The sequence below is a fragment of the Tenrec ecaudatus genome, chromosome 2, assembly GCF_050624435.1.
Source record: "Tenrec ecaudatus isolate mTenEca1 chromosome 2, mTenEca1.hap1, whole genome shotgun sequence".
Taxonomy (NCBI): domain Eukaryota; kingdom Metazoa; phylum Chordata; class Mammalia; order Afrosoricida; family Tenrecidae; genus Tenrec; species Tenrec ecaudatus.
In genome coordinates, this window is record NC_134531.1 from 204,708,983 (window position 1) to 204,734,514 (window position 25,532).

Here is a 25,532-nt window from a genome sequence, read left to right on the forward strand (position 1 = left end):
TCTGATAGAAAGTGTTGACCCTAGTGCAGGGGAGCATATTTGGGGGATGAATTGGGGATTGGGTGATCTGTTTCTGGCTAGGGGCACTTCCCACAGGTAGGCGGGTGGGAGGGGGGCTGCCACTGGTGTGCCAGTCCACTGCTTGGAGCACAGAGGTTGGGGCAGATTGAGCAGGGAGAAGGAGAATGCAGTAGGCAAGCCCCAAAGGCTTGGGTCCCTATTCCACAGCTCTGGAAGCTTCTGCCAGACTCGTGTCAGCTGCCCGGCAGGCCTGAAATGATGTGGCAGGATGGGAACGTCTGCACGCACATGCGCGCACGCGTGTGCACCCGCACGTGTGTATAGAGGGTCAGAGAGGGGGCTGGCTAGCAGATCTGTGAGGAGCACAAAGATGTGGGGGGAACCTCTAGGTTGACACCTCTAAGTGTGGGGGAAGATCTGGTTGATGGCCTTTCGCGGAGCACAAAGACAGGGCAGAAGCTCTGCTGTGTGCCTTGGCTTCCCTGTGGCATCTGGGCATGAGCCTCCTGCGGGTGGGGAGAGGCTGGCCATCAGGATTGTGAGGAGCGCCCATATGGGGTACGAACCTATGGGGGGGCAGGTGGCCGTCGGGTAGGTACAGAGCACTGAGTCAAGGCAGAAGCTTCTGCCATCTGCCTGGTTGTGCTGTGGCTCCGGTGTGCGAGCCTGCCATCAAAATTAATTCTTACCACTTAAGAAGAAAGGCATTTACCACATAATATTCTGTTTAGTACCCTGCATGCTTCCATTGCTACCAGAGATAAAATTCTAATAATCAGATTTAGGATAAGGATCATTATTTCCATTGACTACAGTTGAATTATCTGTAAAAGAGGTTTTAAAAATCACATATATAAATTTATTTGTCTTTAATAGCTTCAATAAATTAAAAATAGTTTCTTATATTTTTAAAATTAAGGAAAAATACAGTTATACTCAATAAATACAATATACTTTTTACATTTTTAAATTACAAACTAACTACAATAACCAAATTATTTTATTAGAAAATATTCATGTACAAAAAGTAAAAATAATAAGATGCTGCCACAAAATTACAACATAATAAATAATTATCTTGTTCTATACAATGGTCACTTAGAAAAACATGACAGAAAGGATAACAGCAATAAAAATAAACTGAAGTGAAAAAGAAGAAAAAGAGCATTAAAGAAAGTGAGAGGCAGCAAAAAAAATAAGATGTTTTATTGCATGAGCTAATCACACAAGTCCACCAAGGCAAACTACCTTCTAACAAAGGCTCTATGGTTACAACAATATGATCTTAATTATTCACTGCAGTCTTCCACCCAAAGACAAAGAAGCTTAATGACAACAACAGCAAGCTTTCACTGTCTGACTCTGGGTCGGAAAAATCACAGCGCTGTGGTCTTGACCTTGGATGGAAGAACATTCATTCCCAGTGGGAACATGAGTGCCACAAACCATGGTGTCTGGATGTCCTCTTTCCATCACTACCAAGCAGGCTCAAAGACAATGGACAACTCGGGCTTTTCTTCTTGAAGGGTTTCCAGTGCGTATTTTGTCTCATTACTGAAATACGTCTTACTCAACCTGTGAAAGCAAGTACAAAGTGTTGGGTTGTACTCTTCAAAGAAATTCCCTACAGAGTGCTTGCCTTCTAAATTTCAAATGTTACTTCCGTGAACCTCAGAAATCTCTACGCTTTGAAATGCTGTGCTACATAAGCAATATGAGTGTTATGAATTCATTGATTTGTTTACTTTTGTTATGAATTAGGTGAAGGTTTACAGGGCAAATCATTTTCTATTCAACAATTCCAAAAGACTTTGTTTCATGTTAGCGAATGCAATCCCCACAGTGTGATATCACTTATCTCCCTTTCTCCCTGTGTCTCCCATTTCCATTTTGCCTTCTCTTTTTCCCCTTTTCTGCCTTCTGAGCTTTGTCCTTGGGCAAATGTTGCTCATTTCACCTCAAATGGTTTGAAGTACACACCTGACTAGTTTTATTCTTAACCTTAAAGACCTCTCTCTTGTTAACTGAAAATTGAACTATGGGGGGAGTTCTGTTCCAGGTGACTGAGGAATATATTCCAAAATGAATCTGCCTTGGAAGAAGTACAGGCAGAATTCTCTTTAGAGACAAGGTTGGCAATACTCAGTTTTACATACTTTAGGCGTGTTGTCAGGAGAGGCCAGTCTGTAGAGAAGGACATCATGCTTGGTAAAGTAGAGGGGCAGCAAAATGAGGAACCCATCATCTCAGCAAGATGGATTGACCCAGTGGCAGCAGCATCGGTCTCAAGCATAGGAACGATTGTAAGGATGATGCAAGACCATGTTGTCTTTCATTCTATTGTCCATTAAGTCAGTAGGGGTCAGAACCAACTCAATGGCAACTAACAACCATAAGAGCCATAGTCTCAAGGCCTCCGCCAACCTCTATCTAACCATTCAGTTTGATCTTTTTTACATGTGCAATATAATTTCTCTGTTAATGTTTAGCCTTCAATACTAAACATTTTTAATGTATGAAAAGGTATAAAGAATAAAATAGTAAATGTGTGTGCTCATTACCCAGCTTCATCTACTAACAACTTAAGGCCAATCTAATTTCATTTATGGACTAACCACTCCTCTGACTGATTAATTATTTTAAAGACATGCCACACACCTTTGAATTGTTCATTGCGTAACAGTAAATTAAAAGGGTTTTTAAAAACAAAATGTTTGCTGAAAATTGAGAAGCGTTGTACCATTGTATTGTACACATTCTATTGCCTCATATCATCACATCTAAGAAAAATAGTTTCTAAAAATCATCATTTGACTGAATTGTTGGGTTAACAGAAACTACAAGATTAATGAGTTATCTCTTAATAGAGAGGCCATGAGTACCTTGGAGATATTGTCCATGATTAAAGGGAGCTAGTAATCTATAAGCACACTAAAGATAGGCAAGATTTTATGAAATTTCTGATCTTAATGTTCCTAGAGCATCTTTCTCCACTTATGAAACCTCAAAAATAAGACCAACAACATGGAACTATGTAAAGGTCTTTTCTAGTGGAATGAATTTTAGACTTTTCTAGTTGTACAAAATAAAATCCTTTATGTAAAAATATAGTCCTATTTGGCCAGTCTCATGAGGACTGATGATTCTTTGGGGAATATGGATGGAAAGTCTTTTGCATCCAATTGAACCCTGATAATTATGGATACCTGGATAGAGTTATATAGTTTATGATGCATGTGTCCTTTCAAATGTTTTATTTATTCTGAACTAACTGGTGAAAGCACAACAAAAGCCTCAGTGAAAACGAAGCCCAACCCCTCCTGGATTTGGGTGACAGGCTTTTTCCCGACAACTCCCCACCACTTCGCAAATCTCTCCAAAGCACACTTACTGCAGACTGTTCAAGAGGCAGTTCTGTTTGAGGACTTCACAGAGAAGCATGATACCCAAGTCACTAAGATCATTGTTGCCCAGGCTCAGCTTTCGCAGGCTCTGGTTCAAAGTCAAAACTGTAGAAAGATCCCAACAGCAGTGTGAGGTGAGATTGCAGTTGTCTAATCTGCAAGAAAGGGGTGAAGTAAAAAAAATTCCCTTAATACTCTTTCCAGGCCTTCCAGATCTTAGCTTGCAAAGTTTAGAATACAAATCATATAAAATGTATAGAACAGTCTATACATTTTATTACTTTTCTTTTTTTCCTCTGTTTTGTATGACAAATTTGTAAATTACTTTTCCCCAAATCTGATCTGTGTCTCATTGAAAATGTCCCTAAAACACAAGTCACATACTTCACTCTTTTTGGTAGAAAGAATTGTGGTTTTAAAAAACTCAAGTTTTATTGTTATACCATCAATACCATCATGTAATAAAATTCATCCTTCAGTATGCCAAACACTTGAGTGATATTCTCACTTCTCTAATTCCCCCCACACCTTCTGCCACTCTTAGTCACCATGTATTCCCAATGTCATAAGAAGTCAAGGAACTTACTCCAACATCTGAAGCTTACAGTTGGAATTCATGAGTCCCTCACCGAGTGCCTTGACCCCTTTGTCTCCTAGAGCATTGTCCCTTAGGTAAAGGTGCGTGAGGTTCTGGTTGGTGCTGAGTGCCAAGGACAGAGCTGGACAACAAGCTGATGTGAGGCCAGAATTCACCAATCTGTCAGAAAGAAGAGAGAAGAGTCCTCAATATCTGACTTTCCTTATGGCTAATTTTACAGCTGTTTTTCCAGAAAGACACCCCAGGTTACCCATCACCTGTCATCCTTCCTAACGGCAGAGCTGCATCATATTTGATTCTTAGCTCAACCAGGCAATGCAGGCGGTGCAGTTAAAACAATCATGTACCTTTCACAGATTTGAAATTTGACAAACCAACCACTGTCTCCCTTCATTCACTTTAATAATAATTTATAAATTATCAAAGGTTCAGGGGGGAGTGGAGGTGGGGGAGGGGGGAAAAGAGATGATACCAAGAGCTCAAGTAAAAACAAAATGTTCTGAAAATGATGATGGCGACATATGTACAAATCTGCTGAACACAATGAATGTGTGTATGGATTGTTAAAAGAGCTGTAAGAGCCCCCAATAAAATGATTTAAAAAGAAGACATGATTCATAGCAACACTCACTATAGGACAGGGTAGACCTGCCTCTGTAGGTTTCTGAGACTGTAACTCTACTCTTTTTTCTTATGCTTATTTTGTTTTTATTTTATTAAAAATTAATTTTATTGGGTACTCTTACAGCTCTTATAATAATCCATACATCAATTGTATCAAGCATATTTGTACATATGTTGCCATCGTTATTTTCTAAACATTTACTTTCTATTGACCCCTTGGCATCAGCTCCTCTTTTTTCATACATACATTCTTTTTTCACTCCCTCCCCCACATCCTTCTGACCCCTTGACAAATTATAAATTATTATTATTTTCATATGTTACACCCAGTGCTGTCTCCTTTCCCCACGGTTTCTGTTGTTCATCCCATAGGGGTGGGGGAGGGAGTAATGTGTTGATCATTGCGATTGGGAAAGCATGAAAGAGCAGTTCTTAAGAAATAAAGACTAATTCAATATGACTCAAGTTGGGGTAGAGAATGTGTTAGAAGCAAAGGCAGGAGCAGCCCCAAGTGGGACTGGTCAGGGTGATCCTAGTGTGCTGGGTAAAGGTATAACAACCTCACACTAACCTCAAAGAAGAAACTTAGAAAAAATTTGAGCATAGGCTCATTATATAAATTAGGGCTTTAAGGAGATATAGCTGATACTATGCAAAAAAAATATGCGAAAGGAAGAGGGAACTAAAACTAATAGGAATAAGGAGTTTAGAGTTGCCTCTGGTTACAGCTGGGCAGCCCGTGGAAAGCCCCACTATTGAATAAAGCAGGAAGAAGAGCGCAGGAACGGGTCAAAGGAGGAGGGGGCTGAGTGTGTTGCAAGAGGATATGTTTAGGGGGCATTGAGTTTATGCTAATGGTAGTGGAATAATTTGGGAAAGGATATTAATAATATTTGTGCAACATGAAGAGCCTAATCAATGGCACTGAATTAATTATACATGTAGAAGTTGTTGAATTGGAGAATGTTTTGGTATGAATATTTTTGCCACAATTTTTTAAATTTCATGAATAACAATGAGTGCAAGGAAAAAGAAAATGTTCTACCATTGATTGTAGTAATGACTGTACAATTCTTCTTGATATGATTGAATTGTTTGATATATAGATGAAGTGCCAATAAAACTGTTTAAGAAAAAAAGAAACTCTTACACATACATAAAATTGTATAAACTCAACCAAGGTTTTGTCAGCACCCAAGCTTGTTAATATTTGCCCCACAGCGGGACTTCAAAATACCTTCTTAGCAGCTGTATATATTACATATATCTTATGCATGTGAATGTAGTGCTTTGAACCACTTCAGATATATCTGATTAGATATCATCTTCATCTGTACTTTCCAGCTAACTGAAGCAAATTTGCCTTTCTGCAAAATACCAAAGAAGACTCACCCCAATTTCTGCAGGTTACATTGTGGATGCTTTATTTCTTCACATAAAATCCCAACTCCTGAGTCTCCCAGGGCATTTTCCCCCATGTAGAGTCTGGTCAGGGATTGGTTGGTACTCAGGACTAAAGCAAGATCCGGACAGCAATCTGATGTGAGGCAGCAGCTGACGAGCCTTCACGGAGATAGCACAGTGTCACAGTCACACGCAGTCTTAAGCTAAGGAGGTTCGTTCCTGTGTCAGTCTCTAGTCTAGTCCATGCACGGGGAGAGAGTAGACCCAAGCTCTATATGAACTGTTGGTCCTCCGTACTATTTTATGTGTTCTGTTTACTTCTTAAAAATGTGTAACCTTCCAAAAGTATAAAATGAAGGGTTCTATGCAGTATTAAGTATCTGTATGGTTTTCTTCATTATTTTTCTATTGGGGTTTGGACTGAGAGTTGCATTTTTCATGATTTCTGCAATTCTTCTAAAGTAATACATTATATTTGTTTCATTTTCTCAGCTAGGCATTAAATACTTTAAAGGCATTGTTTTTAATGGCTTATGCTCCCCTCCAGAGCTGAATATGAGATTTTTCCTATAACAAAGCCTACCTTACGGATCTACTGACACGCAGAGATATACACGGGCAAGTGTCTATCAGACAGAGTTATTCTCACACTAAAACTCTTGTTGTTTGTTTCATGCAAGCCACTGCCTTGTCCTTCATAAGGGAAAGCAATTCAGACTCACCACAGCTTCTGCAGATTGCAGAATAAATGGCGCAGTCCCACACACAAAAGTCTGACCCCAGAGTCTCCCAGGCCATTGTCACTCAGATCCAATTCCACCAGCTTCTGGTTGCTGCTTAGGACGGAAGAAAGGTCCAGGCAACAGTGATGGGACAGTCCACACCGCCCTAACCTTCACACAAAGAACAGAAATTGAGAGAATCAAAGAGGGTCTTCTCTGTAACTACCTGAAATGCTGGTCTCTATTTCAGTATCAAAATATTTGTTTTACCAAATTGTTAAAGGAAAATCATAACACAGTTCTCGTTAAAGTAGAATCTCATCAGAAAGCATCTGAACACAGCCGGAGACACCTAGGAAGGTAGTCTTCGGGCTCACTAGCTCCGAGTCTAAAATCACAACGCCCATGAGCAAAGAATGCCATGTCCGCTGTAACGGACCCTCCAATGAATAAACGGCATGCCAGTCTCGTGGGAAATGAGAGAGGTGCTAAACCTGCAGGTTCTACCTCCTTTCCACGTGCTCTGTCCCACGGCAAGTCCGGAGAGTTGCACTTCCCTGGCCAGAGGCTGTTTATCTCCAGCGTTGTCGCCATCGACTTTTTCCGCCGGCTTTGCACTCCATGCCGCTGTTTGCTTATTCAATTCATCTTTCCTCTGAAGGAGCCTAACATCTTATTCTGTATAATGAAACTTTGATGTTCAGCGCAGGACCACTGCCTTGTACTGCAAAAAAGACTTCCTCGTTCACGTTCGCGTTTCCCCATCTAACACTTTTCTAACAACTGGCTGCCCAAACAGTCTGTCTTTCCGCTTACCATGCCGCTAAGACTGCTTTAGTCCTTCGCTCACTCATGCTCACACACATGTTGCATGGATGTCTGTGTGTGCACGTACACACCCAGAGGGAGACTTACCACAATCTTTGAATGTTACAGCCAGGATGCCGGAGTGTTTCACACAGTACCCTCATTCCTGGGTCCCCTACAGTATTGTCACTGAGATCCAATTCAGTAAGGCTCCGGTTAGTGCTCAGGACTGAGAAGAGGCCCCTGCAAAAGCTAGAAGTGAGGCAGTAGTTCACAAGACTAGAAAATGGAAGGAAGAAGGAAAGATAAGAAAAAGATCAAACAAACAAAAAAAGATCAGTCTTTTACAAAACCAAATTGCAATTTGGGGGCAGGAGCAATGGGCACAAAGCCTCAGAAAAATGTCTAGTGATTATTAAATGGGACACAGGGCTAAGCATTAGCTCCCTAAAACTGAAAAGGACCTAAGGGAGCCTGGGTAGAACTAATCCCCCAACGAGTTACGATATCGGAAGTTAGCCTGTGAATTTGTCGACTGTCAGTAGGATTTGCTTCTTCATTGCCGATCTGTCAGAGCCCTTGTCTCTGGGCCTGGAGATCCTATGCTATGGATTCTGGAAGAGTATCCTATGCTGTGTATTCTCGAAAAGTTTTCATCACAAAAGAAATCACAGGACACAAGCTCACCCCAGGGCAGAAAATTGCTCATCCTCCATTGCTCAGCTGCCTTTGAATCACTGACGGCTACTGCTAAAATGCATTTTCTGACTCAGAAAGTCCGGACTGATGATTCTGTACTCCTTAACAAGCATCCAGCTAATCCTTGCTAGGTTCGAAGCATATAAAGGCAAATCCCTACCCTCAGACAAAGGTAGTTGCTATCTAGAGAAACGAGCACTAGACTTCAATATGGGAAGCTAGGAGCTTGAATTCTCGTGAGCCTTTTTCATAGCTGTCAGATATTGATCAGGTGAGATATCTCTCCCTCACTTTTAACCTCTTTCAGGATCATATTTGCTTTCTTCTTCTCCTTCTACCTTGTCTCTCCATTCTGTCTCTCTCCTTCTCCCTTCACTTCTTCTCTTTCTCCTTACTTTTATCTACCATTCTGAACTCTTTGAAAAGTATCCATCTTTCCCACCCCTTGTGCTCTAAACCACTAGTCCTTCTCCCTGGGTTGCCTCTTCCCTGTCCCTAAAAATTGGGCAGAAGTATGACTACTTGAGACCTCTTCCCTAACTCTCTCTGCTGCTCCAGGGTGCCGCCTGTGAACCCCCGGTGCTCTCTGCAGATGTCATTGTGCATCACTCCTTTCCCTCGTCTCAGTCATTGCCATGGCTCCCGAGGGAGGCCCTGATGACTGAATGGTGAGTAAAACAGCCCTCCTGGTAGATGCCACGGCGGAGAGCTGGGACGCAATGTTGCTAGTTGCAGGACACATGCTCCCCTTCTTCTTGATGTTTATTCTGTGTCTCATACAAAGGTTATATAGCCACACTTTCACTTGGGATCACCTCAAACCAACCACTATCAACAATTCTGGAGATGGGTTGGATTTTTGACTGGAATAATGATGAGTTGAAATCCTGTACTTGTGAATGTGACCTTGTTTGGAAATATGTTTTTTCTTTTCTATAAATTAAGGTCAAACTGGAGTAGAGTGGGTCCTAATATCACTGAGGGATGTCACAGGAAAGGAGAGAACCAGCTTAGGGAGTCACACACAGAGAGAAGACATATCATGTGAAGATCCTTCTACAATTTAGGAAAGTCAGAGGCTATCGAAACTAAAAGAAACATGGAAGGATCTTCCCCTAAGTAGACAGAAAGAAGATGGCCCTGTCATTACCTTAAATTTGAACTAGTCTCGAGAGCTATGAGGCCATATTTCTGTTCTTTAAAACCCACCCATTCTGTGGCATTGTCTAATGGCAGTCCTCAGAAACGACGATGCTGACATGCAGGCGTCACTGACCACTACGCTTGATAAGGACTTCGGAAATCAGATAACTCAGCCCCTTAATTTTATAGACAGGGTGGCTGGCTCTCAACTTCCTAGCACGTCTGTATTCAACAAATTCAGAAGCAGGTTATTTCGGGAACCACCTAGAACGAGGGTCGGAAAACTTTTGAGCCGAAGAGCCAATCATGTCCCTCACAGCAAAATTTAAAAGCTATTTCAAAGCCATAAACATGGTTGTTTTTATTTGTTTGTTTTTACAAACAAATGAAATCACCCTTATCTGAATAACATCCTTTAATTTTTTTCAATTTTTTTTCAGAACTGCATATACATACTGAAAGAGCCACAGGTGACTCACAACCTGAAGTTTGCCAACCCCTAACGGAGAAAAAAACAGCGTGAAGCCGACAGGAAGCGGTGTTCCCTTTCCAGTCTTGCTGCTATTGTCAGCTGTCACCAAGTGAGCTTCGCAACCCCAGCCCCACTAGTGGTGAGCCTATCTATAACGAGATCCCACAGCTGCGAAGCCTTTGGTTTTCACTGGCTGGTCTTTGAAGGCAGATCACTAACTCTTTCCTCCTAGTCTGTCTCCCTCTAGACACACCTCAGAAACCTTCAGTGTCCCCTCGCCACCTTTGTGCCAATACAGCCATCTCCCCACTACATCTACATACGCTCTTCCTCAGGCCATTTCCATGCCTTTAATCAGACTGGTCCTCGCATCTAGAATTCCTTTCACATTATTCTCTACTCATCTGCACCCTTCCAGGCCTTGAAAGCAGGCTTAAACATGGCTCACAGAGCCGTCAGCTCAAAGGGTCCTCTGCTTCCTGTGTTCCTGGGACACATAGTCTCCAGCACACTTTTACTCTTAAGTATATTGGTCAGGAGGGCTAGTTCACTATTATGCATGAGAGCTCTAAGATTACAAGCAGCTTAGATTTAGGAGCCCTGATGACATAGTGGTTTTAATTTGGGCTGCTAACTGCAAGATATGGAGTTTGAAACCACCAGCCAATCCTCAGGAGGAAGACGAGGCTACCATCGTAAGAAAGTACAGAAACCCACTGGTTTCGACTCTGTCCTATCAGGTCACTATGAGTTGGAATCAACTCGGTGGCAGTGAGTTTTGAGTTTTGATAACCCATGTAGGAGGCTTGGTGGTATACTGATCTACGAAGGGACCTGCTAATGACAAGGTCAGTGGTTCAAACCCATTGTCACTCCATAGGAGAACGGTGAAGCGGCCTATTCTGGTAAAGACTCCAAAGGGGCAATTCTATTCTGTCCTGCAGGGTCGCATGAATTGGACTCGACTTAAAGGCATTGAGTTTGGTTTTGGATCATACTCAACATAATACCTGGAACAGTTTCTTGCACCGAATTGCCACTCGGAAATGATTTGTTTGTTGTTTCCTGATATTTTGGTCACTGCATTTATCCACTTACTCTATCTTCCCTTTCATCTAAGCTAATGAAAAAGCGTGTGAGAAGTAAGTCACATCATGGTGGCACTATTACCTAGTAGTGGTGTTTGCCTGGAGTCACTAGGTAGTATAAAGTAATATGCTCAGCTTCTAATTGAAACATTGGAGGGTTAAGTTCACTGAGCGGCACCTTGTACAAACAGTCCTGAGGCCTACTTGTATGAAGTCAGCCATAGGCAAGCCCAGGGCACACAGTTCTACTGCGGCACCCAGGAGGTTGCTCTGAGTTATAATTTACAGAAAGTGGTTGATTGGTTTTAGAGACCCTTGCATTTGAGAATCAGCGGAAGAATGCAGAGGGAGCAGATAGTAAGGAGCTGATGGCTAGAAAGAGGAGGCACGAGCTATCCCGGGCGCAAGCCTCAGTTCCTTACTGGAAAGAGCAGGCATCATGTGAACCTGGTGAGACACAGCTGACCACATGGTGGTGTGGACCCTCCTCCTCCTCTTCTTCTTCCTCCTTGGTCAAGTTATGAAAAAGTCCCAGGGAAAGTGATTCTACACGCTGACAGTTCCCAATGCAAAAAGAGGAGACCACGTGGTCCATCCTGGAGGAGAGGTTGATCTCAATTTTAGGAAAATGGTTCATGGCCCTTTGCACGAAGTCCTCCTCCTGCATCTCATATAAGCAATAGAACAATTCCAGCTGACTGGGCTGTATCTGCAACTTCTTGGCCTTGGCTTTAACTTCTATCCATTTGAGCAATTCTTGCCTGATTTGCTGTGAAATTTTGCAACTTAGTTTCTTTTCTAGGTACGAGGTTCTCTCCTGGTTTACCAGGCCAAAAAGGAAACGAACAACAAAGATCAAATATCCCTTTTCAAATTTGCCATAATTTTCAAGAAGCACTGTCACATCACGGTTGGGAAGCACGCTCTGTGGCATGTTCCTCATTTCTCTCTCTTCCTCCTCTTCCAGGAGGTAGTACATTGCAGCAAAGAACTCCTGAAAAGTCATGTGAATGAAGCTATAGAGCTTCTCACAGTCCACTTCTTTCTGAAAGAGGTTCATCCTCAGGAAAGCAGACACGTCCACCCTTTGCAGGCCATGAAGCCTGAGGTCGTCCTCCTCAAAGAGGATTTTCTGATTCCAGATGCCGTCAGCAGCTAAAGAGCAGAGTCCTCGGAGGTTGGCAGAGAGAGGGTGTTCGTGAGTTCCTCCTCTGTGTTGTAACAGACTTGAGAGAAAGAACACGTACACAGCAGTGGTCGTCTTAGATGTCTGAGCAAGGGATTTGCCGCTCTCCATTTGTTGCTTCAACCCAGTGCACACAATCCAGCAAACCAGGGGAATGAAGCACATGGTGAAGAGAATCTCATTCTCCTGAATTAACCGAAAGGCTTCCTTGGCTTGCTGCGCCTCTGAGAAATACTTGAAAAAATATTCCTTCCTCCTGGCCTCTGAGAAACCCAGGATCTCCACGTGACGAGGGCGGTCCAACAAATGCTGGAGCTTCTCTAGGGCGACGGGACGTGTGGTAATGAGCAGGGAGGCCTCAGGAAGCAGCCTTTTGCGAATGAGGCTACTCAGTAGGATGTCTCCTCTCTCGGCCTTCTGCCAGTCTGTGCAGAAGGCCCCCATGTGCTCATCGAAGTCTCCTTGCAGTTCATCAAAGCCATCCATGAGGAAGAGGATTTTGGCTGGCTTGCTCACTATCTTGGATACGGGAGGCTTTGGGTCAGGGCAGCAACTGATGATCAGGTCTCCCAGACTCCTCTTTGTCATGAGGCTCACCTCTCGGCAGTAGATATAGAACAAATAGTCAAACCTGTCTTTATAAAGTTTCCCTGATGCCCAGTCCAACATAATCTTCCTGGCCAGTATTGTTTTCCCAATGCCTGCTGCTCCCTGGAGCACCACCGTGTGTACAGGCTCTGTGTTTTCTTCATCAGGGCCAAACAGGGGCTCGATCTTGATGGAACTCACAGCACTGTCCCTGGTCTTGGCTGCAGTTTGCCCGATGGCCAGAAGCTCCTGCTCCCTCTCCTTCTGGCTGGGGTGCTCCTTGACGAGGCGCAGGCGGGTATACCGTTTGTTCAGGTTCACACTCTCACCCAGACGTGCATTTCTGTCTTCAATATACTGGAATCGGCTCCTTACATGCTTTCGGTATGTCCTACGGTAATCTAAGGCAAAGAAATGAAGTTTGACTTTAGAGAGAATCCTTTACATACCCATTAGCGAGTATATGCAACGATATCCTGTTCTCAGTAGCAAAGGGCAATTGGCGCTAAGAAATATCAGGAGCCTCTGTCTTTCAGCTGATCTTTTATGGAGTGTTCTAGAACTCTGGCTTCGAATCCTTTATGTACACAATTAAGCAACAGAGCAGCAAAGCACCTAGCAAGCCAGTTAACCATGCCGGGTCTTCAGCAGAGGTCTATTAAAGCTGGAAACTTAAATGATGCTCTGTCCTTTGGTTCTGAACCACGGTTCCACAGTTTCTTCTGGTGATGGCAGGATTTCTAACTCTGGAGTCGTTTGCATCCCAATAAATATGAAGGGTTAAGAACAAGAGAAAATATAAGAGATACGAACTACTCAGCTTCCCACTGGCTTCTTAACTGGGTCTCAAAAACAATTGGAAGCATGTCCCATTTCCATCACTTACCTTTCTTTCTTTTACAAAAAGAGATTCTGGAAAGATAACCGAGTAACCCCATCCACTCTTCTTCAATGCTCTCTTCACGGCATATCACAGTGGGTTTAGAACCACATGCATTATCTGAATATAAACGAGAAATTATATATTCATTGTCAAAAACTGCCATTATGCACTCTACCATTGTTGACTCGGTGGGAAAGGACTGTCACCACCTTCTTCCCTGGATTGGCTGCGGTTTGAGACCACCCATCTTTTGTTTAACAGCTAAGTGCCTAACCACTGCACCATCAGAGGGTAATTCATCCCTGGTGTCCAACCGGAAGCACTCCTAATTTCAAAATAGTAATTGTTACCCAGCTGATATTGTATCTATTGTCATATCCAGTAGCAGAATCTTTTCCCCAAACTTATAAATCAGCCGACATATGAGGCTGGTAATGTTTCTCTTTATCCTTGCACAAATTTGTTACTCTCCCAGTCTGGTACTCTAATTTTCAGACCATTTTCAAATACTTCTATATCTCCAAGATACCACAATCCATTTTACCCATACCTTGTGCTTTCATAAAGATATTATTGAGAATTCTGGAATTCCAGAGTAAGAATTACCTCTCGGGTTTATATCTAACTTGCACCTGTGTGAAAATGCAGGGGTGGAGTCCAACCTGTCAATCAGGTCACAGCTTAATGGAGCCTTCTTGGAGGTGTGGCCTTTTTATAGGATCGACACTGAGAACTTCTCCCTGCTTCCTTTGCCTTCACTTTCTCCTTGCCAGGACTCTGTGCCTGCCAGCAGGAATAGCTCCAGAATGCCCTGGAGTGCCAACTGCTCCTTCTCATGTTTCCATGGACCTTACATCCATGCAGCTCTGCACCCACTGGCCTGTGCGCTCCTGGGTTCCTCCTTCGTCTTTCTGCATCATCAGTCTGCAGTCCATGAGTCTGAAGAGGGCCCTGGCTAGCTTCAGGCTCACAGACTTGAGTTGGACTGGGCTGAAATGCCTTCTTGATATAAAATTACTTCTTTGTTTTCCATTAAAACATTTTATTGGGAAAGTTCAGGAGTTTCACCTTAACTTTTCTTCTTTTTTTAATCGTTTTTATTGGAGGCTCATACAACCTTTATCACAGTACATACAGACATCAATTGTGTAAAGCACATCTGTTCATTCATTGCCCTCATCATTCTCAAAACATTTGTTCTCCACTTAAGTCCCTGGCATCAGGTCCTCAGATATAAAATTACTTCTTGACATAAAGATCTTCCCAATATATTCGGATGAGTGTCACTGGTTTTGTTTCTCTAGACAACTCATCCTAACACAGTGGTACAGAATTCTGGCTGGCTTAAGATTCATCTCAAAACTGAAAACTCACTGTCATTGAGATCATTCGGACTCATAGTTGACCCTCTAAGGACAGAGTAGAACTACACACACCCCCATAGGTTTCCAAGACTAACTCTTCACAGGAGTAGAAAATCTCATCTTTCTCCTGAGGAGAAGCTGATGCTTTCGAACTGCTGACCCTTCAGTTAACAGTGTCGTGTAGTTAACAGTGAAGTGAATAACTCACTACATCTCAGGGCTCCTCTGCATTCACCTAGGATGCATTAAAAAGGCAGACTCCATGACTCTACCCTCAACAAATAGTTTTCAATTAACCCAGATGGAGCCCAGGAATTCTTTTCGCGTTGTTGTGTTGTGTTCAAGGGCATCCAGAATTCAGAGTCACTAAGCTAAACAGTCACTAAAAACAAACAAACAAAGTCGCTACTATCAATGCCGACTCATAGTAGCCGCCTGTGGGTTTTATTGTAAGCGCATGTTGTTGTTAAGTGCTGGCAAGTCAGTTCCAACTCCTAGCGACGGTATGTACGAAGCACCACCTAGTCCTCCAGCCTCACAATTGTTCTTATGTCTATCAGTCCATATCATCAAGGGTCTTCATCTCCTTCCCTGTTCCTCCGCTTTACCCAATATGACGTCCTTCTCCAGAGACTGGTCTCTCCTGAGAACATGTTCAAAATCCTGGAGATGACGTCTTGCCACCCTTGCCTCTAAGGAGTGTTAGGGCAGAACTTCTTCCAAGACATAGCTCTTTGTTCTTGAGGCAGTTGGTGGTACTTTCCTTGCCAAAGCCATAGTTCAGATGCACTGATTCTTTGTCTTCCTTATTCAATGTCCAACTTTCATATGCAACTGAAAAGGGCATGGCTTCAATCAAGCATATTTGAGTCCCAGCCTTGCTTTTCAGCACTTTAGTGAGATCTTCTGCAGCAAATTTACCCAAGGCAAAGCATTATTTTGCCTCCTGACTGCTGATTGAATGAGCGCTGACTGTGAATCCAGCCAAGATGAACTCCTCGACAACTTCAATCTTTTCTCTCTTAGCATGACGTCACCTACTGATCCAGTTGTGAGGATTTGGGTCTTCTTTATATGGCATTGTAATCCACACTGAAGGCTATAATACTTGATCTTCATCTGCAAGTGCTTCGGTTCTCCTCTCTTTCAACAAGCATTATTAATACATAGCAATGTATTAATTGAGGATTTCTTATAGGAAAAATTTAGCCATGATAGAATAAGACCTAGATACATGTAAACTGCATAGGACATATCATCCTTTGACAGGAACCTAAGTGCTATGAGGTGATTTTTTTTCAAGTGCTAAATGGGCCAGAAAGATAACTTTTTTATATCAGCTGTTCTTAGTACCCTGGGGTGATCCAATTAACCAATCTTACATAATAAATCCCCCAAAAGTGTCTGGACACAGAAGTTTCATGGACCTCCTGGTTGGTAAAAGACAGAGTAGTGTATCCCTTGGGGCACATAGAAGCTCCACACTGGAAATCCTTCCAGACCTCACTACACATGTCTTTTTCTGTATTTTAAAAAAATGTATATAGAAAGTCTCTCCTGCTCTGTAAATCATTCTAGGGAATGAAACCCCAGGGAGTCATGAGAAGGATAGGTCAAAAATGAGAAGGCTATCTGAGCTTGCAACTGGCATCCTAAGCAGGGAGAGGGAATCCCCAAATGTGAACAAAAGGAAATTTGGGGATTCCCAAGCTTGCATCTAACATCTCAGGCAAATTAACAATCTGGAGATTGATGTCCTTTAATTTGTGAGATATGATCTAACGCCAGTGCCTAGGGTCAGAGAAAGAAGTATTACATGTGCAACTGTTGTGAGATCAGAATGGCAAACAGATAAAAAGTAGAATTATATCGTATCACACAAGAGCCAATATAACACGAGTTAAGAGTCAAACTTCAGCAACTGGCATAGTGGCTTTACATCCTGGCACTGGCTCTGTCTAGAATCTTCAAGGCTAACCTTGTTAATTTGAAAGTATTGATTAAAAACAGCATCTAGTTACAGGTTTTTTGTGAGGCATAAAGGATAAAATTCATAAATATGGCTTAGCAAAGTGGTTATGTACTTTATTACCCCCCTCATTTCGTTATTAGTACATTATTATGCCAGCTTATTATACCCCTGCCACCTCTCCAACTCCCCATGATTCTCCTTGTTTACGAATTCATTTTATTCCTTCCTTCCAGCACAATTTGCTCAACATCATCCTGTGGTTGTAGTTCCTCTGGGGCCTTCCATAAGCCCTTCTCTTGCCTAGAACATTGGCACCAAATGGAAAGACTCACCCCCTCAACTTATACATAAGAGTTAGAGAATTTCTTTACCATTCCACTCCCAATGGTGGCCATAGGAAAGACTTTGTCCTACAAATACATCATTCCGGATGCAGTCAGGCTCCTTGACAGAAACAACAATGCCACCATCTGGATATAGAACTAGAGGCAATCCCAAGCACAAGAATCACTTCTAATAAAGTGGGATTAACCAGAACAGGTTTCTGGTCATAGATCAAATCTGAGCTGGATTTTTAACAGAGAAAATTGTTTTCCTCCCTCTTGTCATAGCACTACAATGATGACAAGAAAGAGACGAAAGCTAAGGTAATAGGAATGATTTGAAGAAAACTGTTTTATCTTCCTTCGACTCACCCCATTCTGGCTCTTCCAGCTTAGCTTTCTCATAAAGGTCTCTCCTATTGATGGCAGCAAAAATCCATATGGCCATCCTCCATGCCTTCTTCTCCCCATTGAAGTCAATCATCAGGGTTGTCAGATCCAGGTGGTCTGCCTTTGTGGTCTGGCCCCGGGGGAGTGAGATGCAGCCCTTTTGGGGAGGATAGTCTTCCAAGTGCATTTTGAATTTCTTCAAGTCTATATCTTCTAACTCCTCCAAGTAAGATGCCAGCTTGCAGCGCACACTTGCCATTCTCATCTGCAGTTGCAATCCTCAGGTGCAGGCTGGTGCTGGGGGATCAACGAGTGAAACCATATATAGGTAAGGAAAGTCTTTTTAAAAAGTATAACCTCTACCGCAATATTATCCCTACACCAAAGAGAGTTAAATTGTCCAACATATCTTTAAAAATGAACAGAAAAAAATAACACTTGACATGAATGGGGCACCATCTTCACTTTGTAAAGTGAGCTCATTTGTGTGCAGTTAACTGAGTTTGAGTTGGGCCCAATGCATGGCGACCTCTACACCTTGGAATTAAATGGTTCCCGATCCTGTACCATAGCCTTGATTGAACTATTGTGATCCACAGGGTTTCCACTAGCTAATTTTTTCAAATAAATCAGCAGGTCTTTCTTCCTACTCTGCTTTAGTCTAGAAGCACCACTGAAACCTGCCCACCATCATAGCAACACTCCAGCTTTTACTAACCGATGAGTGAGGCTGAACTTGGGGAGCGCTGCAGGGAATAAAGGTCAGATCTCCTATCACTGTCCCATCAAAATCCTTACCAAAAAGTGTTCTGTTGGCTTGATTCAAGGGTATGTCATATGCCATAGAAGAAAAGTTTCCCTAATGGAAAGAAAAAAATGTTTTTAACTCACAAATTTGACAGCATTTATGGTGTATTATATGATCAATCTCCCAACCAGGGCATGATGATACTTTAACGCATTACTAAAAGAACATTGGATCCAATGATTACTGGGTTATGACTTTGTACAAATGCTTTACTATTTGTAAACTTCAGTTTCCTTATCTATAAAGTGAAAGAGTAGAAAAACATCATTCTTAGGTTTCTTCTAACTAAAAGGATCTATTTCTATGTCTAAGTTTTAACCTGAAGAAGAACAGATGAAAGACAAAAGAAGGGAAAGGCATGAGATGAGTCACTACGGTGCGAACAGAGGAGAGCCTGAGTAGGGAATGAGAGAAGAGAGCCTAGATGGAGGCCATGTGACTGTTAGGAGGCTAAGAATGAATTGAGAGAAACTGATATGGAATGGAATTTAGGATACCTGTGAGAGAATTTTAAGAAGCTTGGTGGCACAGTGGGTTAAGTATTGGGTTGCTAACTGCAAAGTCAGTGGTTCAAACTAACCAGTTTCAACATGGGAGAAAGATGAGGTTATCTGCTCCCTTAAAAGATTTAAGGCATCATGCAAAAAAAAAAGATATATGTGTGTATATGTATATATATGTGTGTGTATGTATATGTGTATATGTATGTATATATATATATACCATATTGAATGAAGGGGGAAGTGCAGAGTGGAGACCCAAGGCCAAAGTGTCGGCCAATGGAGATCCCCTCACAGAGGGGTTCAGGAGAGGAGATGGGTCAATGATGGTGTGAGGTAGTACCGATGAAGAACACAGCTTTCCCCCAGATCCTGGATGCTTCCTCCCCACAACTACCATCATCCGAATTCTACCTTGCAGGGCTGGATAGGGCAGAGGTTGTACACTGGTGCATATGAGGGCTGGAGGCACAGGGAATCTAGAGTGGATGATACCTTCAGGACCAAGGGTGTGAGGGGCGATGCTGGGAGAGTGGAGGGTGAGTGGGTTGGAAAGGGGGAACTGATTACAAGGACCCACATGTGACCTCCTTCCTGGAAGAAGGACGGCAGGGAAGGGGGGGAAGGGAGACTCCGGATAGGGCAAGATATGACAAAATAACGATGTATAAATTACCAAGGGCACATGAGGGAGGGGGGAGCGGGGAGGGAGGGAAAAAAAAAAGGACCTGATACAAAGGGCTTAAGTGGAGAGCAAATGCTTTGAGAATGATTGGGGCAGGGACTGTATGGATGTGCTTTATACAATTGATGTATGTATATGTATGGATTGTGATAAGGGTTGTATGAGTCCCTAATAAAATGAAAAAAAAGAAAAGAGGAGGAAAAAAAGAAAATGATTAGGGCAAAGAATGTACAGATGTGCTTTATACAATTGATGTATGTATATGTATGGACTGTGATAAGAGTTGTATGAGCCCCTAATAAATTGTTTTAAAAAATTTTTTTTAAAAGATTTACAGTCTCCACTGAGGCAAAACACTAAGGGCGTGCAACAGAACAGCAAGGGGAACAGAGCAATGAATTCCCCGGGGAATACCAAAAATAGACTTTGGGGCCAGAGCTTGACAGACTCGGCTGGAAAACACGCCTAAAGGCCAACAAACAGTCCTTGAACTAACTATAAGCTTTCCTTTTTTGTTGTTGTTTTGGCTTGGTTTTATCATTGGCTTGTTCTTGTTCTTGTTTTATTTTGTTGCTTGATTTTGCTCTGTCTTATTTTTATTATCTCCACAGGTCTGTCTAAATAAGATAGGCTTGATGAATAATCTGGAGGAGAAAACAATAGGACCGACAGTTCCAGGGGGACATGGGAGAAGGGGAGGCGGTGGGGTGGGGGTGCCAAGTAATGGTGTTAACAAACCTAGGGACAAGGGAACAGCAAGTGATCCAAATTGGTGGTGAGGAGGGTGTAGGAGGCCTGGTAGAGCGCGATCAAGGGTAATGTAACTGAGAGAAATTACAGAAACCCAAATGAAGGCTGATCATGATAATGGGACAAGAAGAAAGTAAAAGGAAATAGAGGAAAGAACTAGGAGGCAAAGGGCATATATAGAGGTCTAAAAGGCATATATATATATATATATATATATATATATATATATATATATATATATATATAATGATGGAATGGATGGGGAAACAAATCTATATACACGTATTTATAGGTTTAGAATTAAGGTAGCAGATGGACATTGGGCCTCCACTCAAGTACTCCCTCAATGCAAGAATATTTTGTTTTTTTAAACTGGCATTCCATGATGTTCACCTTCCCGACACAATCGCTGAAGACAAAGTGGGTACGTAAGCAAATGTGGTGAATAAAGGTGATGGATCCCGGCATTCAAAAGATATAGCATCTAGGGTCTTAAAGACTTGAAGGTAAACAAGCAGTCATCTAGCTGAGAAGCAACAAAGCCCACATGGAAGAAGCCCACCAGCTTGTATGAACATAAGATGCCAAAAGGATCAGGCATCAAAGAACAAAAAATCATATCATTTTGTGCTGACCTCCCTGATACGATCACCGAAGGTAAAGCAGGTGCATAAGAAAATGTGGCAAATAAAGTTAGTCAATTGAGCCCAGCTATCAAAAGATATAGCGTCTAGGGTCTTAAAGGCTTGAAGGTAAACAAGAAGCCATTTAGCCCAGAAGCAACAATGGCCACATGGAAGAAGCACACCAGCCTGTGTGATCACGAGGTGTTGATGAGATCAGGTATCAGGCATAAACGAACAAAAAATCAAATTATTGTGAATGACGGGGAGTACACAGTGGGGACTGGAGACCCATCTGTAGACAACAGGACATTCTCTTACAGAAGGGTCATGAGGATGAGGTGAACCAGTCAGGGTGCAGTGTAGCAACAATGAAACATACAACTTCCTCTAGTTCCTAAATGCTTGCTACCCCCTCCAGCAACTATGATGATCCCAGTTCTACCTCACAAATCTGGCTAGACCAGAGGATGTACACTGCTACAGATAGGAACAGGAATCCAGAACAGATGATCCCTTCAAGACCAGAGCTGATGGTGATGATACTGGGAGGGTGGAAGGAGGGTGGGGTGGAAAGGAGAAACCAATTACAGGAATCGACATATAACCTCCTCCCTGGGGGATGGACAACAGAAAAGTGGGTGAAGGGAGACATCGGACAATGTAAGATATGACAAAATAATAATAGTTTGTAAATTATCAAGGGTTCATGAGCAAGGGCAGCATGAAGGGAGGGGGGAAATGAGGAGCTGATACCAAGAGCTCAAGCAGAAAACAAATGTTCTGAGAATGATGATGGCAACAAATGTACAAATGTGCTTGACACAATAGATGGACGTATGGATTGTGATAAGAGTTGTACGAGTCCCCAATCAAATGATTAAAAAATAAAATAAAGATTTACAGTCTCAGAAACCCTCAGTAGCAGTTCTACTCTTTACTGTCCGGTCGCAATGAGTCAAAATTGACCTGATGACTGTACCTAAGAGGGAATGACATTCAGACCCTTGCAAAGCCCACAATGATGATAAGTATTATATAGTCACTCTATTGGTTTAGGATGTATAATGCACTAAGGAAGTCCGAAGAACAAATGATGCATCTGGCTTGTGCTGCTGGTGAAGAATATTGTACGCACCATGGACTGACAAAAGAACAAACAAACCTTTCTTGGAAGAGATACAGCCAGAATGCTTCTTGGAAGTGAGACTGATGGGACTTCCTTACACGTAGGCTGGATGTGTTATCAGGAGAGTCCAGTCCCTGAAAAAGGATGTCATGCTTGGTAATGTGGAGGGACATCAAAAAGAGAACGACCCTCAAGAAGATCGACTGATGCCGTCACTCAACAATGGGCAATGTTTCCTTCTTTTGTTCATAAGGTCGCTTTGAGTGAGAACAAACTTGACGGAACCTTACTACAGACTCTGCCCTGATGCGTTTTCTCATAACCTGATCAACGTCTTATGAGAGGAGTGTTCGTTTGCCCCAATTTTAGTGAGATTAAAAACTGAGACTTAGAGATGTTGCGTGACTTGACCAGGATTAGAAAGCTGGGAAGGGACAGAGCCTGGATTTAAAACAGAGCCACATAATTTCAGAGTTTATGCTGCTAAAACTAGATTAAAACGGTTCCATTTTTTCCCTCAGTACGTGTCTCCGTCAGACAAGGAGCCCTGGTGGTCCAGTGATTTGAGATCTTGGCTGCTGATCAGAAAAGTCAGTAATTTGAACATACCAGCCACTCTATGGCAGAATGATGTAGAAAACTGTTTCTATAAAGATTTATAGCCTTGGAAATCCTGTGGGGAAGTTCTAGACTCTCCAATAGGGCCTTACTGGGTTAGAATTGATGACAATGAGTTTGGTTTGGTTTGGTTTGGTTTGGTTTGGTTTGGTTTGGTTTGGTTTGGTTTGGTTTGGTTTGGTTTCTCCATCACACAGAAACAAGAACAGGAAGAAACCATTTAAAAGTGATTAAGACAACAACTTCCTTGGCACTTATGACACACAGCCACTCATCATAATGCTCAAAAAACAAATTTTTTCCTAATTAGACATCAAGTTCCATAAAAACTGGAAGTAGGTCCTCCTGTCATTAGATTTCCAGGACTCTTGAATTCCAAACTAATAATGGGGGCCTGGGCTTGATGTGATTGTAATGATTCCACTGATCCCTTCTTCATTTGAAGAACTTTGAAAATCCTTGTTGTTAACTGTTGTAACCAAGTCCCTAAATCCTGGTGAAACCATGCATAGTGGAACAAAGTGATTCCTGTGCCATCCTCCTGATCAGCGGAAGGGGGGGGGGGGCCATGGTGGTTCACAGGGTTCTCAGTGGCTAATTTTCAGAAGTAGATCACAGGGTCTTTTGTCCTCAAAAAATACCTGCCAGTGATCACTGAAGACAAAATAGGTGCATAAGCAAATGTGGTGAAGAAAGTTGATGGTGCCTGGCTATCAAAAGATATAGCATCTGGGGGTCTTAAAGGTTTGAAGATAAACAAGCAGTCATCTACTGAGAAGCAAGAAAGTTCACATGGAAGAAGCGCACCAGCCTGTGTGATCATGAGGTGTGGTTGGGATCAGGTATCAGGCATCAAAGACACAGAACAAAAAATCATATCATTGTGAATGAGGGAGAGTGCGGAGTGGAGACCCAAAGCCCATCTGTAAACATTGGACATCCCCTTAGAGAATGGTCACAAGGAAGAGATGAGCCAGTCAGTATAGCTCTGTTGTAACATAAAACTTTCCTCTAGTTCTTTAGTGCTTCTTCCCCCCCACCCACTATAGTGACCCCAAATCTACCTTACAAATCTGGCTTTACCAGAGCATGTACATGGGTACAGATAATAGCTGGAAACACAGGGAATCTAGAACAGATAAACCCCTCAGGACCAATATTAAGAGTAGCAATACCAGGAAGGGAAGTGGAAGGTTGGGGGAGAGAGGGGGAACTGATCAAAGTGATCTACATAAAACCCCCTCCCAGGGGGATGGACAACAGAAAAGTGGGTGAAGGGAGACTTTGGTCCTCCAGGGTTCATGAGGGAGGGAGGGCGGTTGGGAGGCTAGGAAAAAAAATGAGGAGCTGATACCAAGGGCTCAAGCAGAAATCAAATGTATTGAAAATGATGGCAACAAATGGACGAATGTGCTTGACACAGTGGATGGATGGATGGATGGATGGATGGATGGATGGATGGATGGATGGATGGATGGTGATAAGAGCTGTATGAGCCCCCAATAAAAGTATTTTTCTTTAAAGAAGAAGAAAGAAAGAAAAATTCCTGCCAGTACAAGTTGCCATTGAGTTGGTCCTCTGTCATGCACGGTGTGTGTGTCAGAGCAGAACTGTGCTCCACAGGGCTCTCCGTTGCTGGTTTTTCTCAACAAAGGTTACCAGGTCTTTTTCCCTCTGGGTGGCCTCAGAAGCGCGAATCTTTTCGTTTTTTTTTAAATAGGCAGAAATCATTTTTTAAAATGTTTTTTGCATGAGGCCCTTTTAGAATATTGAAGAGAAAGGTTATTTTATTATTAATAATGTTATTCTTAATCATTTTGTTGGGGGCTCTTACAGATCTTATAACAATCCTTAATTCTATTGTATCAAGCACATTTGTATATAGATTGCCATCATCATTTCCAAAATATTTTCTTTCTACTTGAGCCCTTGGTATCACCTCCTCTTTTATCCCCTCCCTCTTCCACCCCATCATTTTAAATATTTTAGCATTGGTCAATAGAAAACATTTTATTTTGACCTACTTTCTTTCGTTTTACTTATGTATTTGCACCTAATCCACATAGCATACAATTCAATAGTTTGATCATTCAATCATATAAAGAATTATACAATTATTACCACAATCAATTTAGAACACCCCCTCCCATGATTAAATGCCCTTTAAAACTGGCAATCAGTTGTAGTGCTCCCTTCCACCTTCATTGTTTACTCCCAAAATCCCCTCACCATCCCTATCTCCCGCCCCCACACCCCAACATACACTATAAATCCTTTCAGCAGTTATTATCTCTATGTATCCACTCCTTCGGTGCTTCACAAACTGGGAAACCTAATATAAATAATAAAAACAAAATCAAAATAAAATAATAGTAATACAAAGATAAAAATACAAATAATTAGTAAAAAAAAGAAAAGACCACCCTCAATATTTAAAAATCCAGAGAAAAAAATGTTGTCATGGAACACACAAGAAATACTTGCACTTAGAACAAATTCAGGTTGGGTCAATAGGTAAGTCAGCTGACCCAGTATCAAGATCGATCCATCATAATCAAGATTACAATGATTTCTATCTGATAGTCTATTTGAGACCCTTGCCTGTGGTTAGTGGGGGTCTGCCAGTGGCTTAACCTAAGTAGTTACTCCGAATATGAGTTTTGTCTTCCATAGCCTTCTACCAATTGGGTGTTCAAAATTTTAGCTCTGATACTTTTCTCTTTGTCAAAGT

The 25,532-nt window shown here is 42.1% G+C and overlaps 1 protein-coding gene across 1 annotated transcript; it reads right to left on the minus strand.

The window, feature by feature from the left end:
• Positions 1–1,052: 1,052 nt before the first annotated feature.
• NLRP3 (NLR family pyrin domain containing 3) lies at positions 1,053–25,135 on the minus strand. Its single transcript, XM_075542141.1, has 11 exons — positions 25,065–25,135; positions 18,487–18,547; positions 17,671–17,985; positions 13,643–13,756; positions 11,405–13,157; positions 7,689–7,859; positions 6,774–6,944; positions 6,040–6,210; positions 4,012–4,182; positions 3,413–3,580; positions 1,053–1,596 (listed from the first exon to the last, which is right to left on the minus strand). The coding sequence occupies exons 3-11, from the start codon at positions 17,951–17,953 to the stop codon at positions 1,497–1,499; spliced, it is 3,102 nt and encodes a 1,033-aa protein (XP_075398256.1). The 5' UTR covers positions 17,954–17,985; positions 18,487–18,547; positions 25,065–25,135; the 3' UTR covers positions 1,053–1,496.
• Positions 25,136–25,532: the final 397 nt, after the last annotated feature.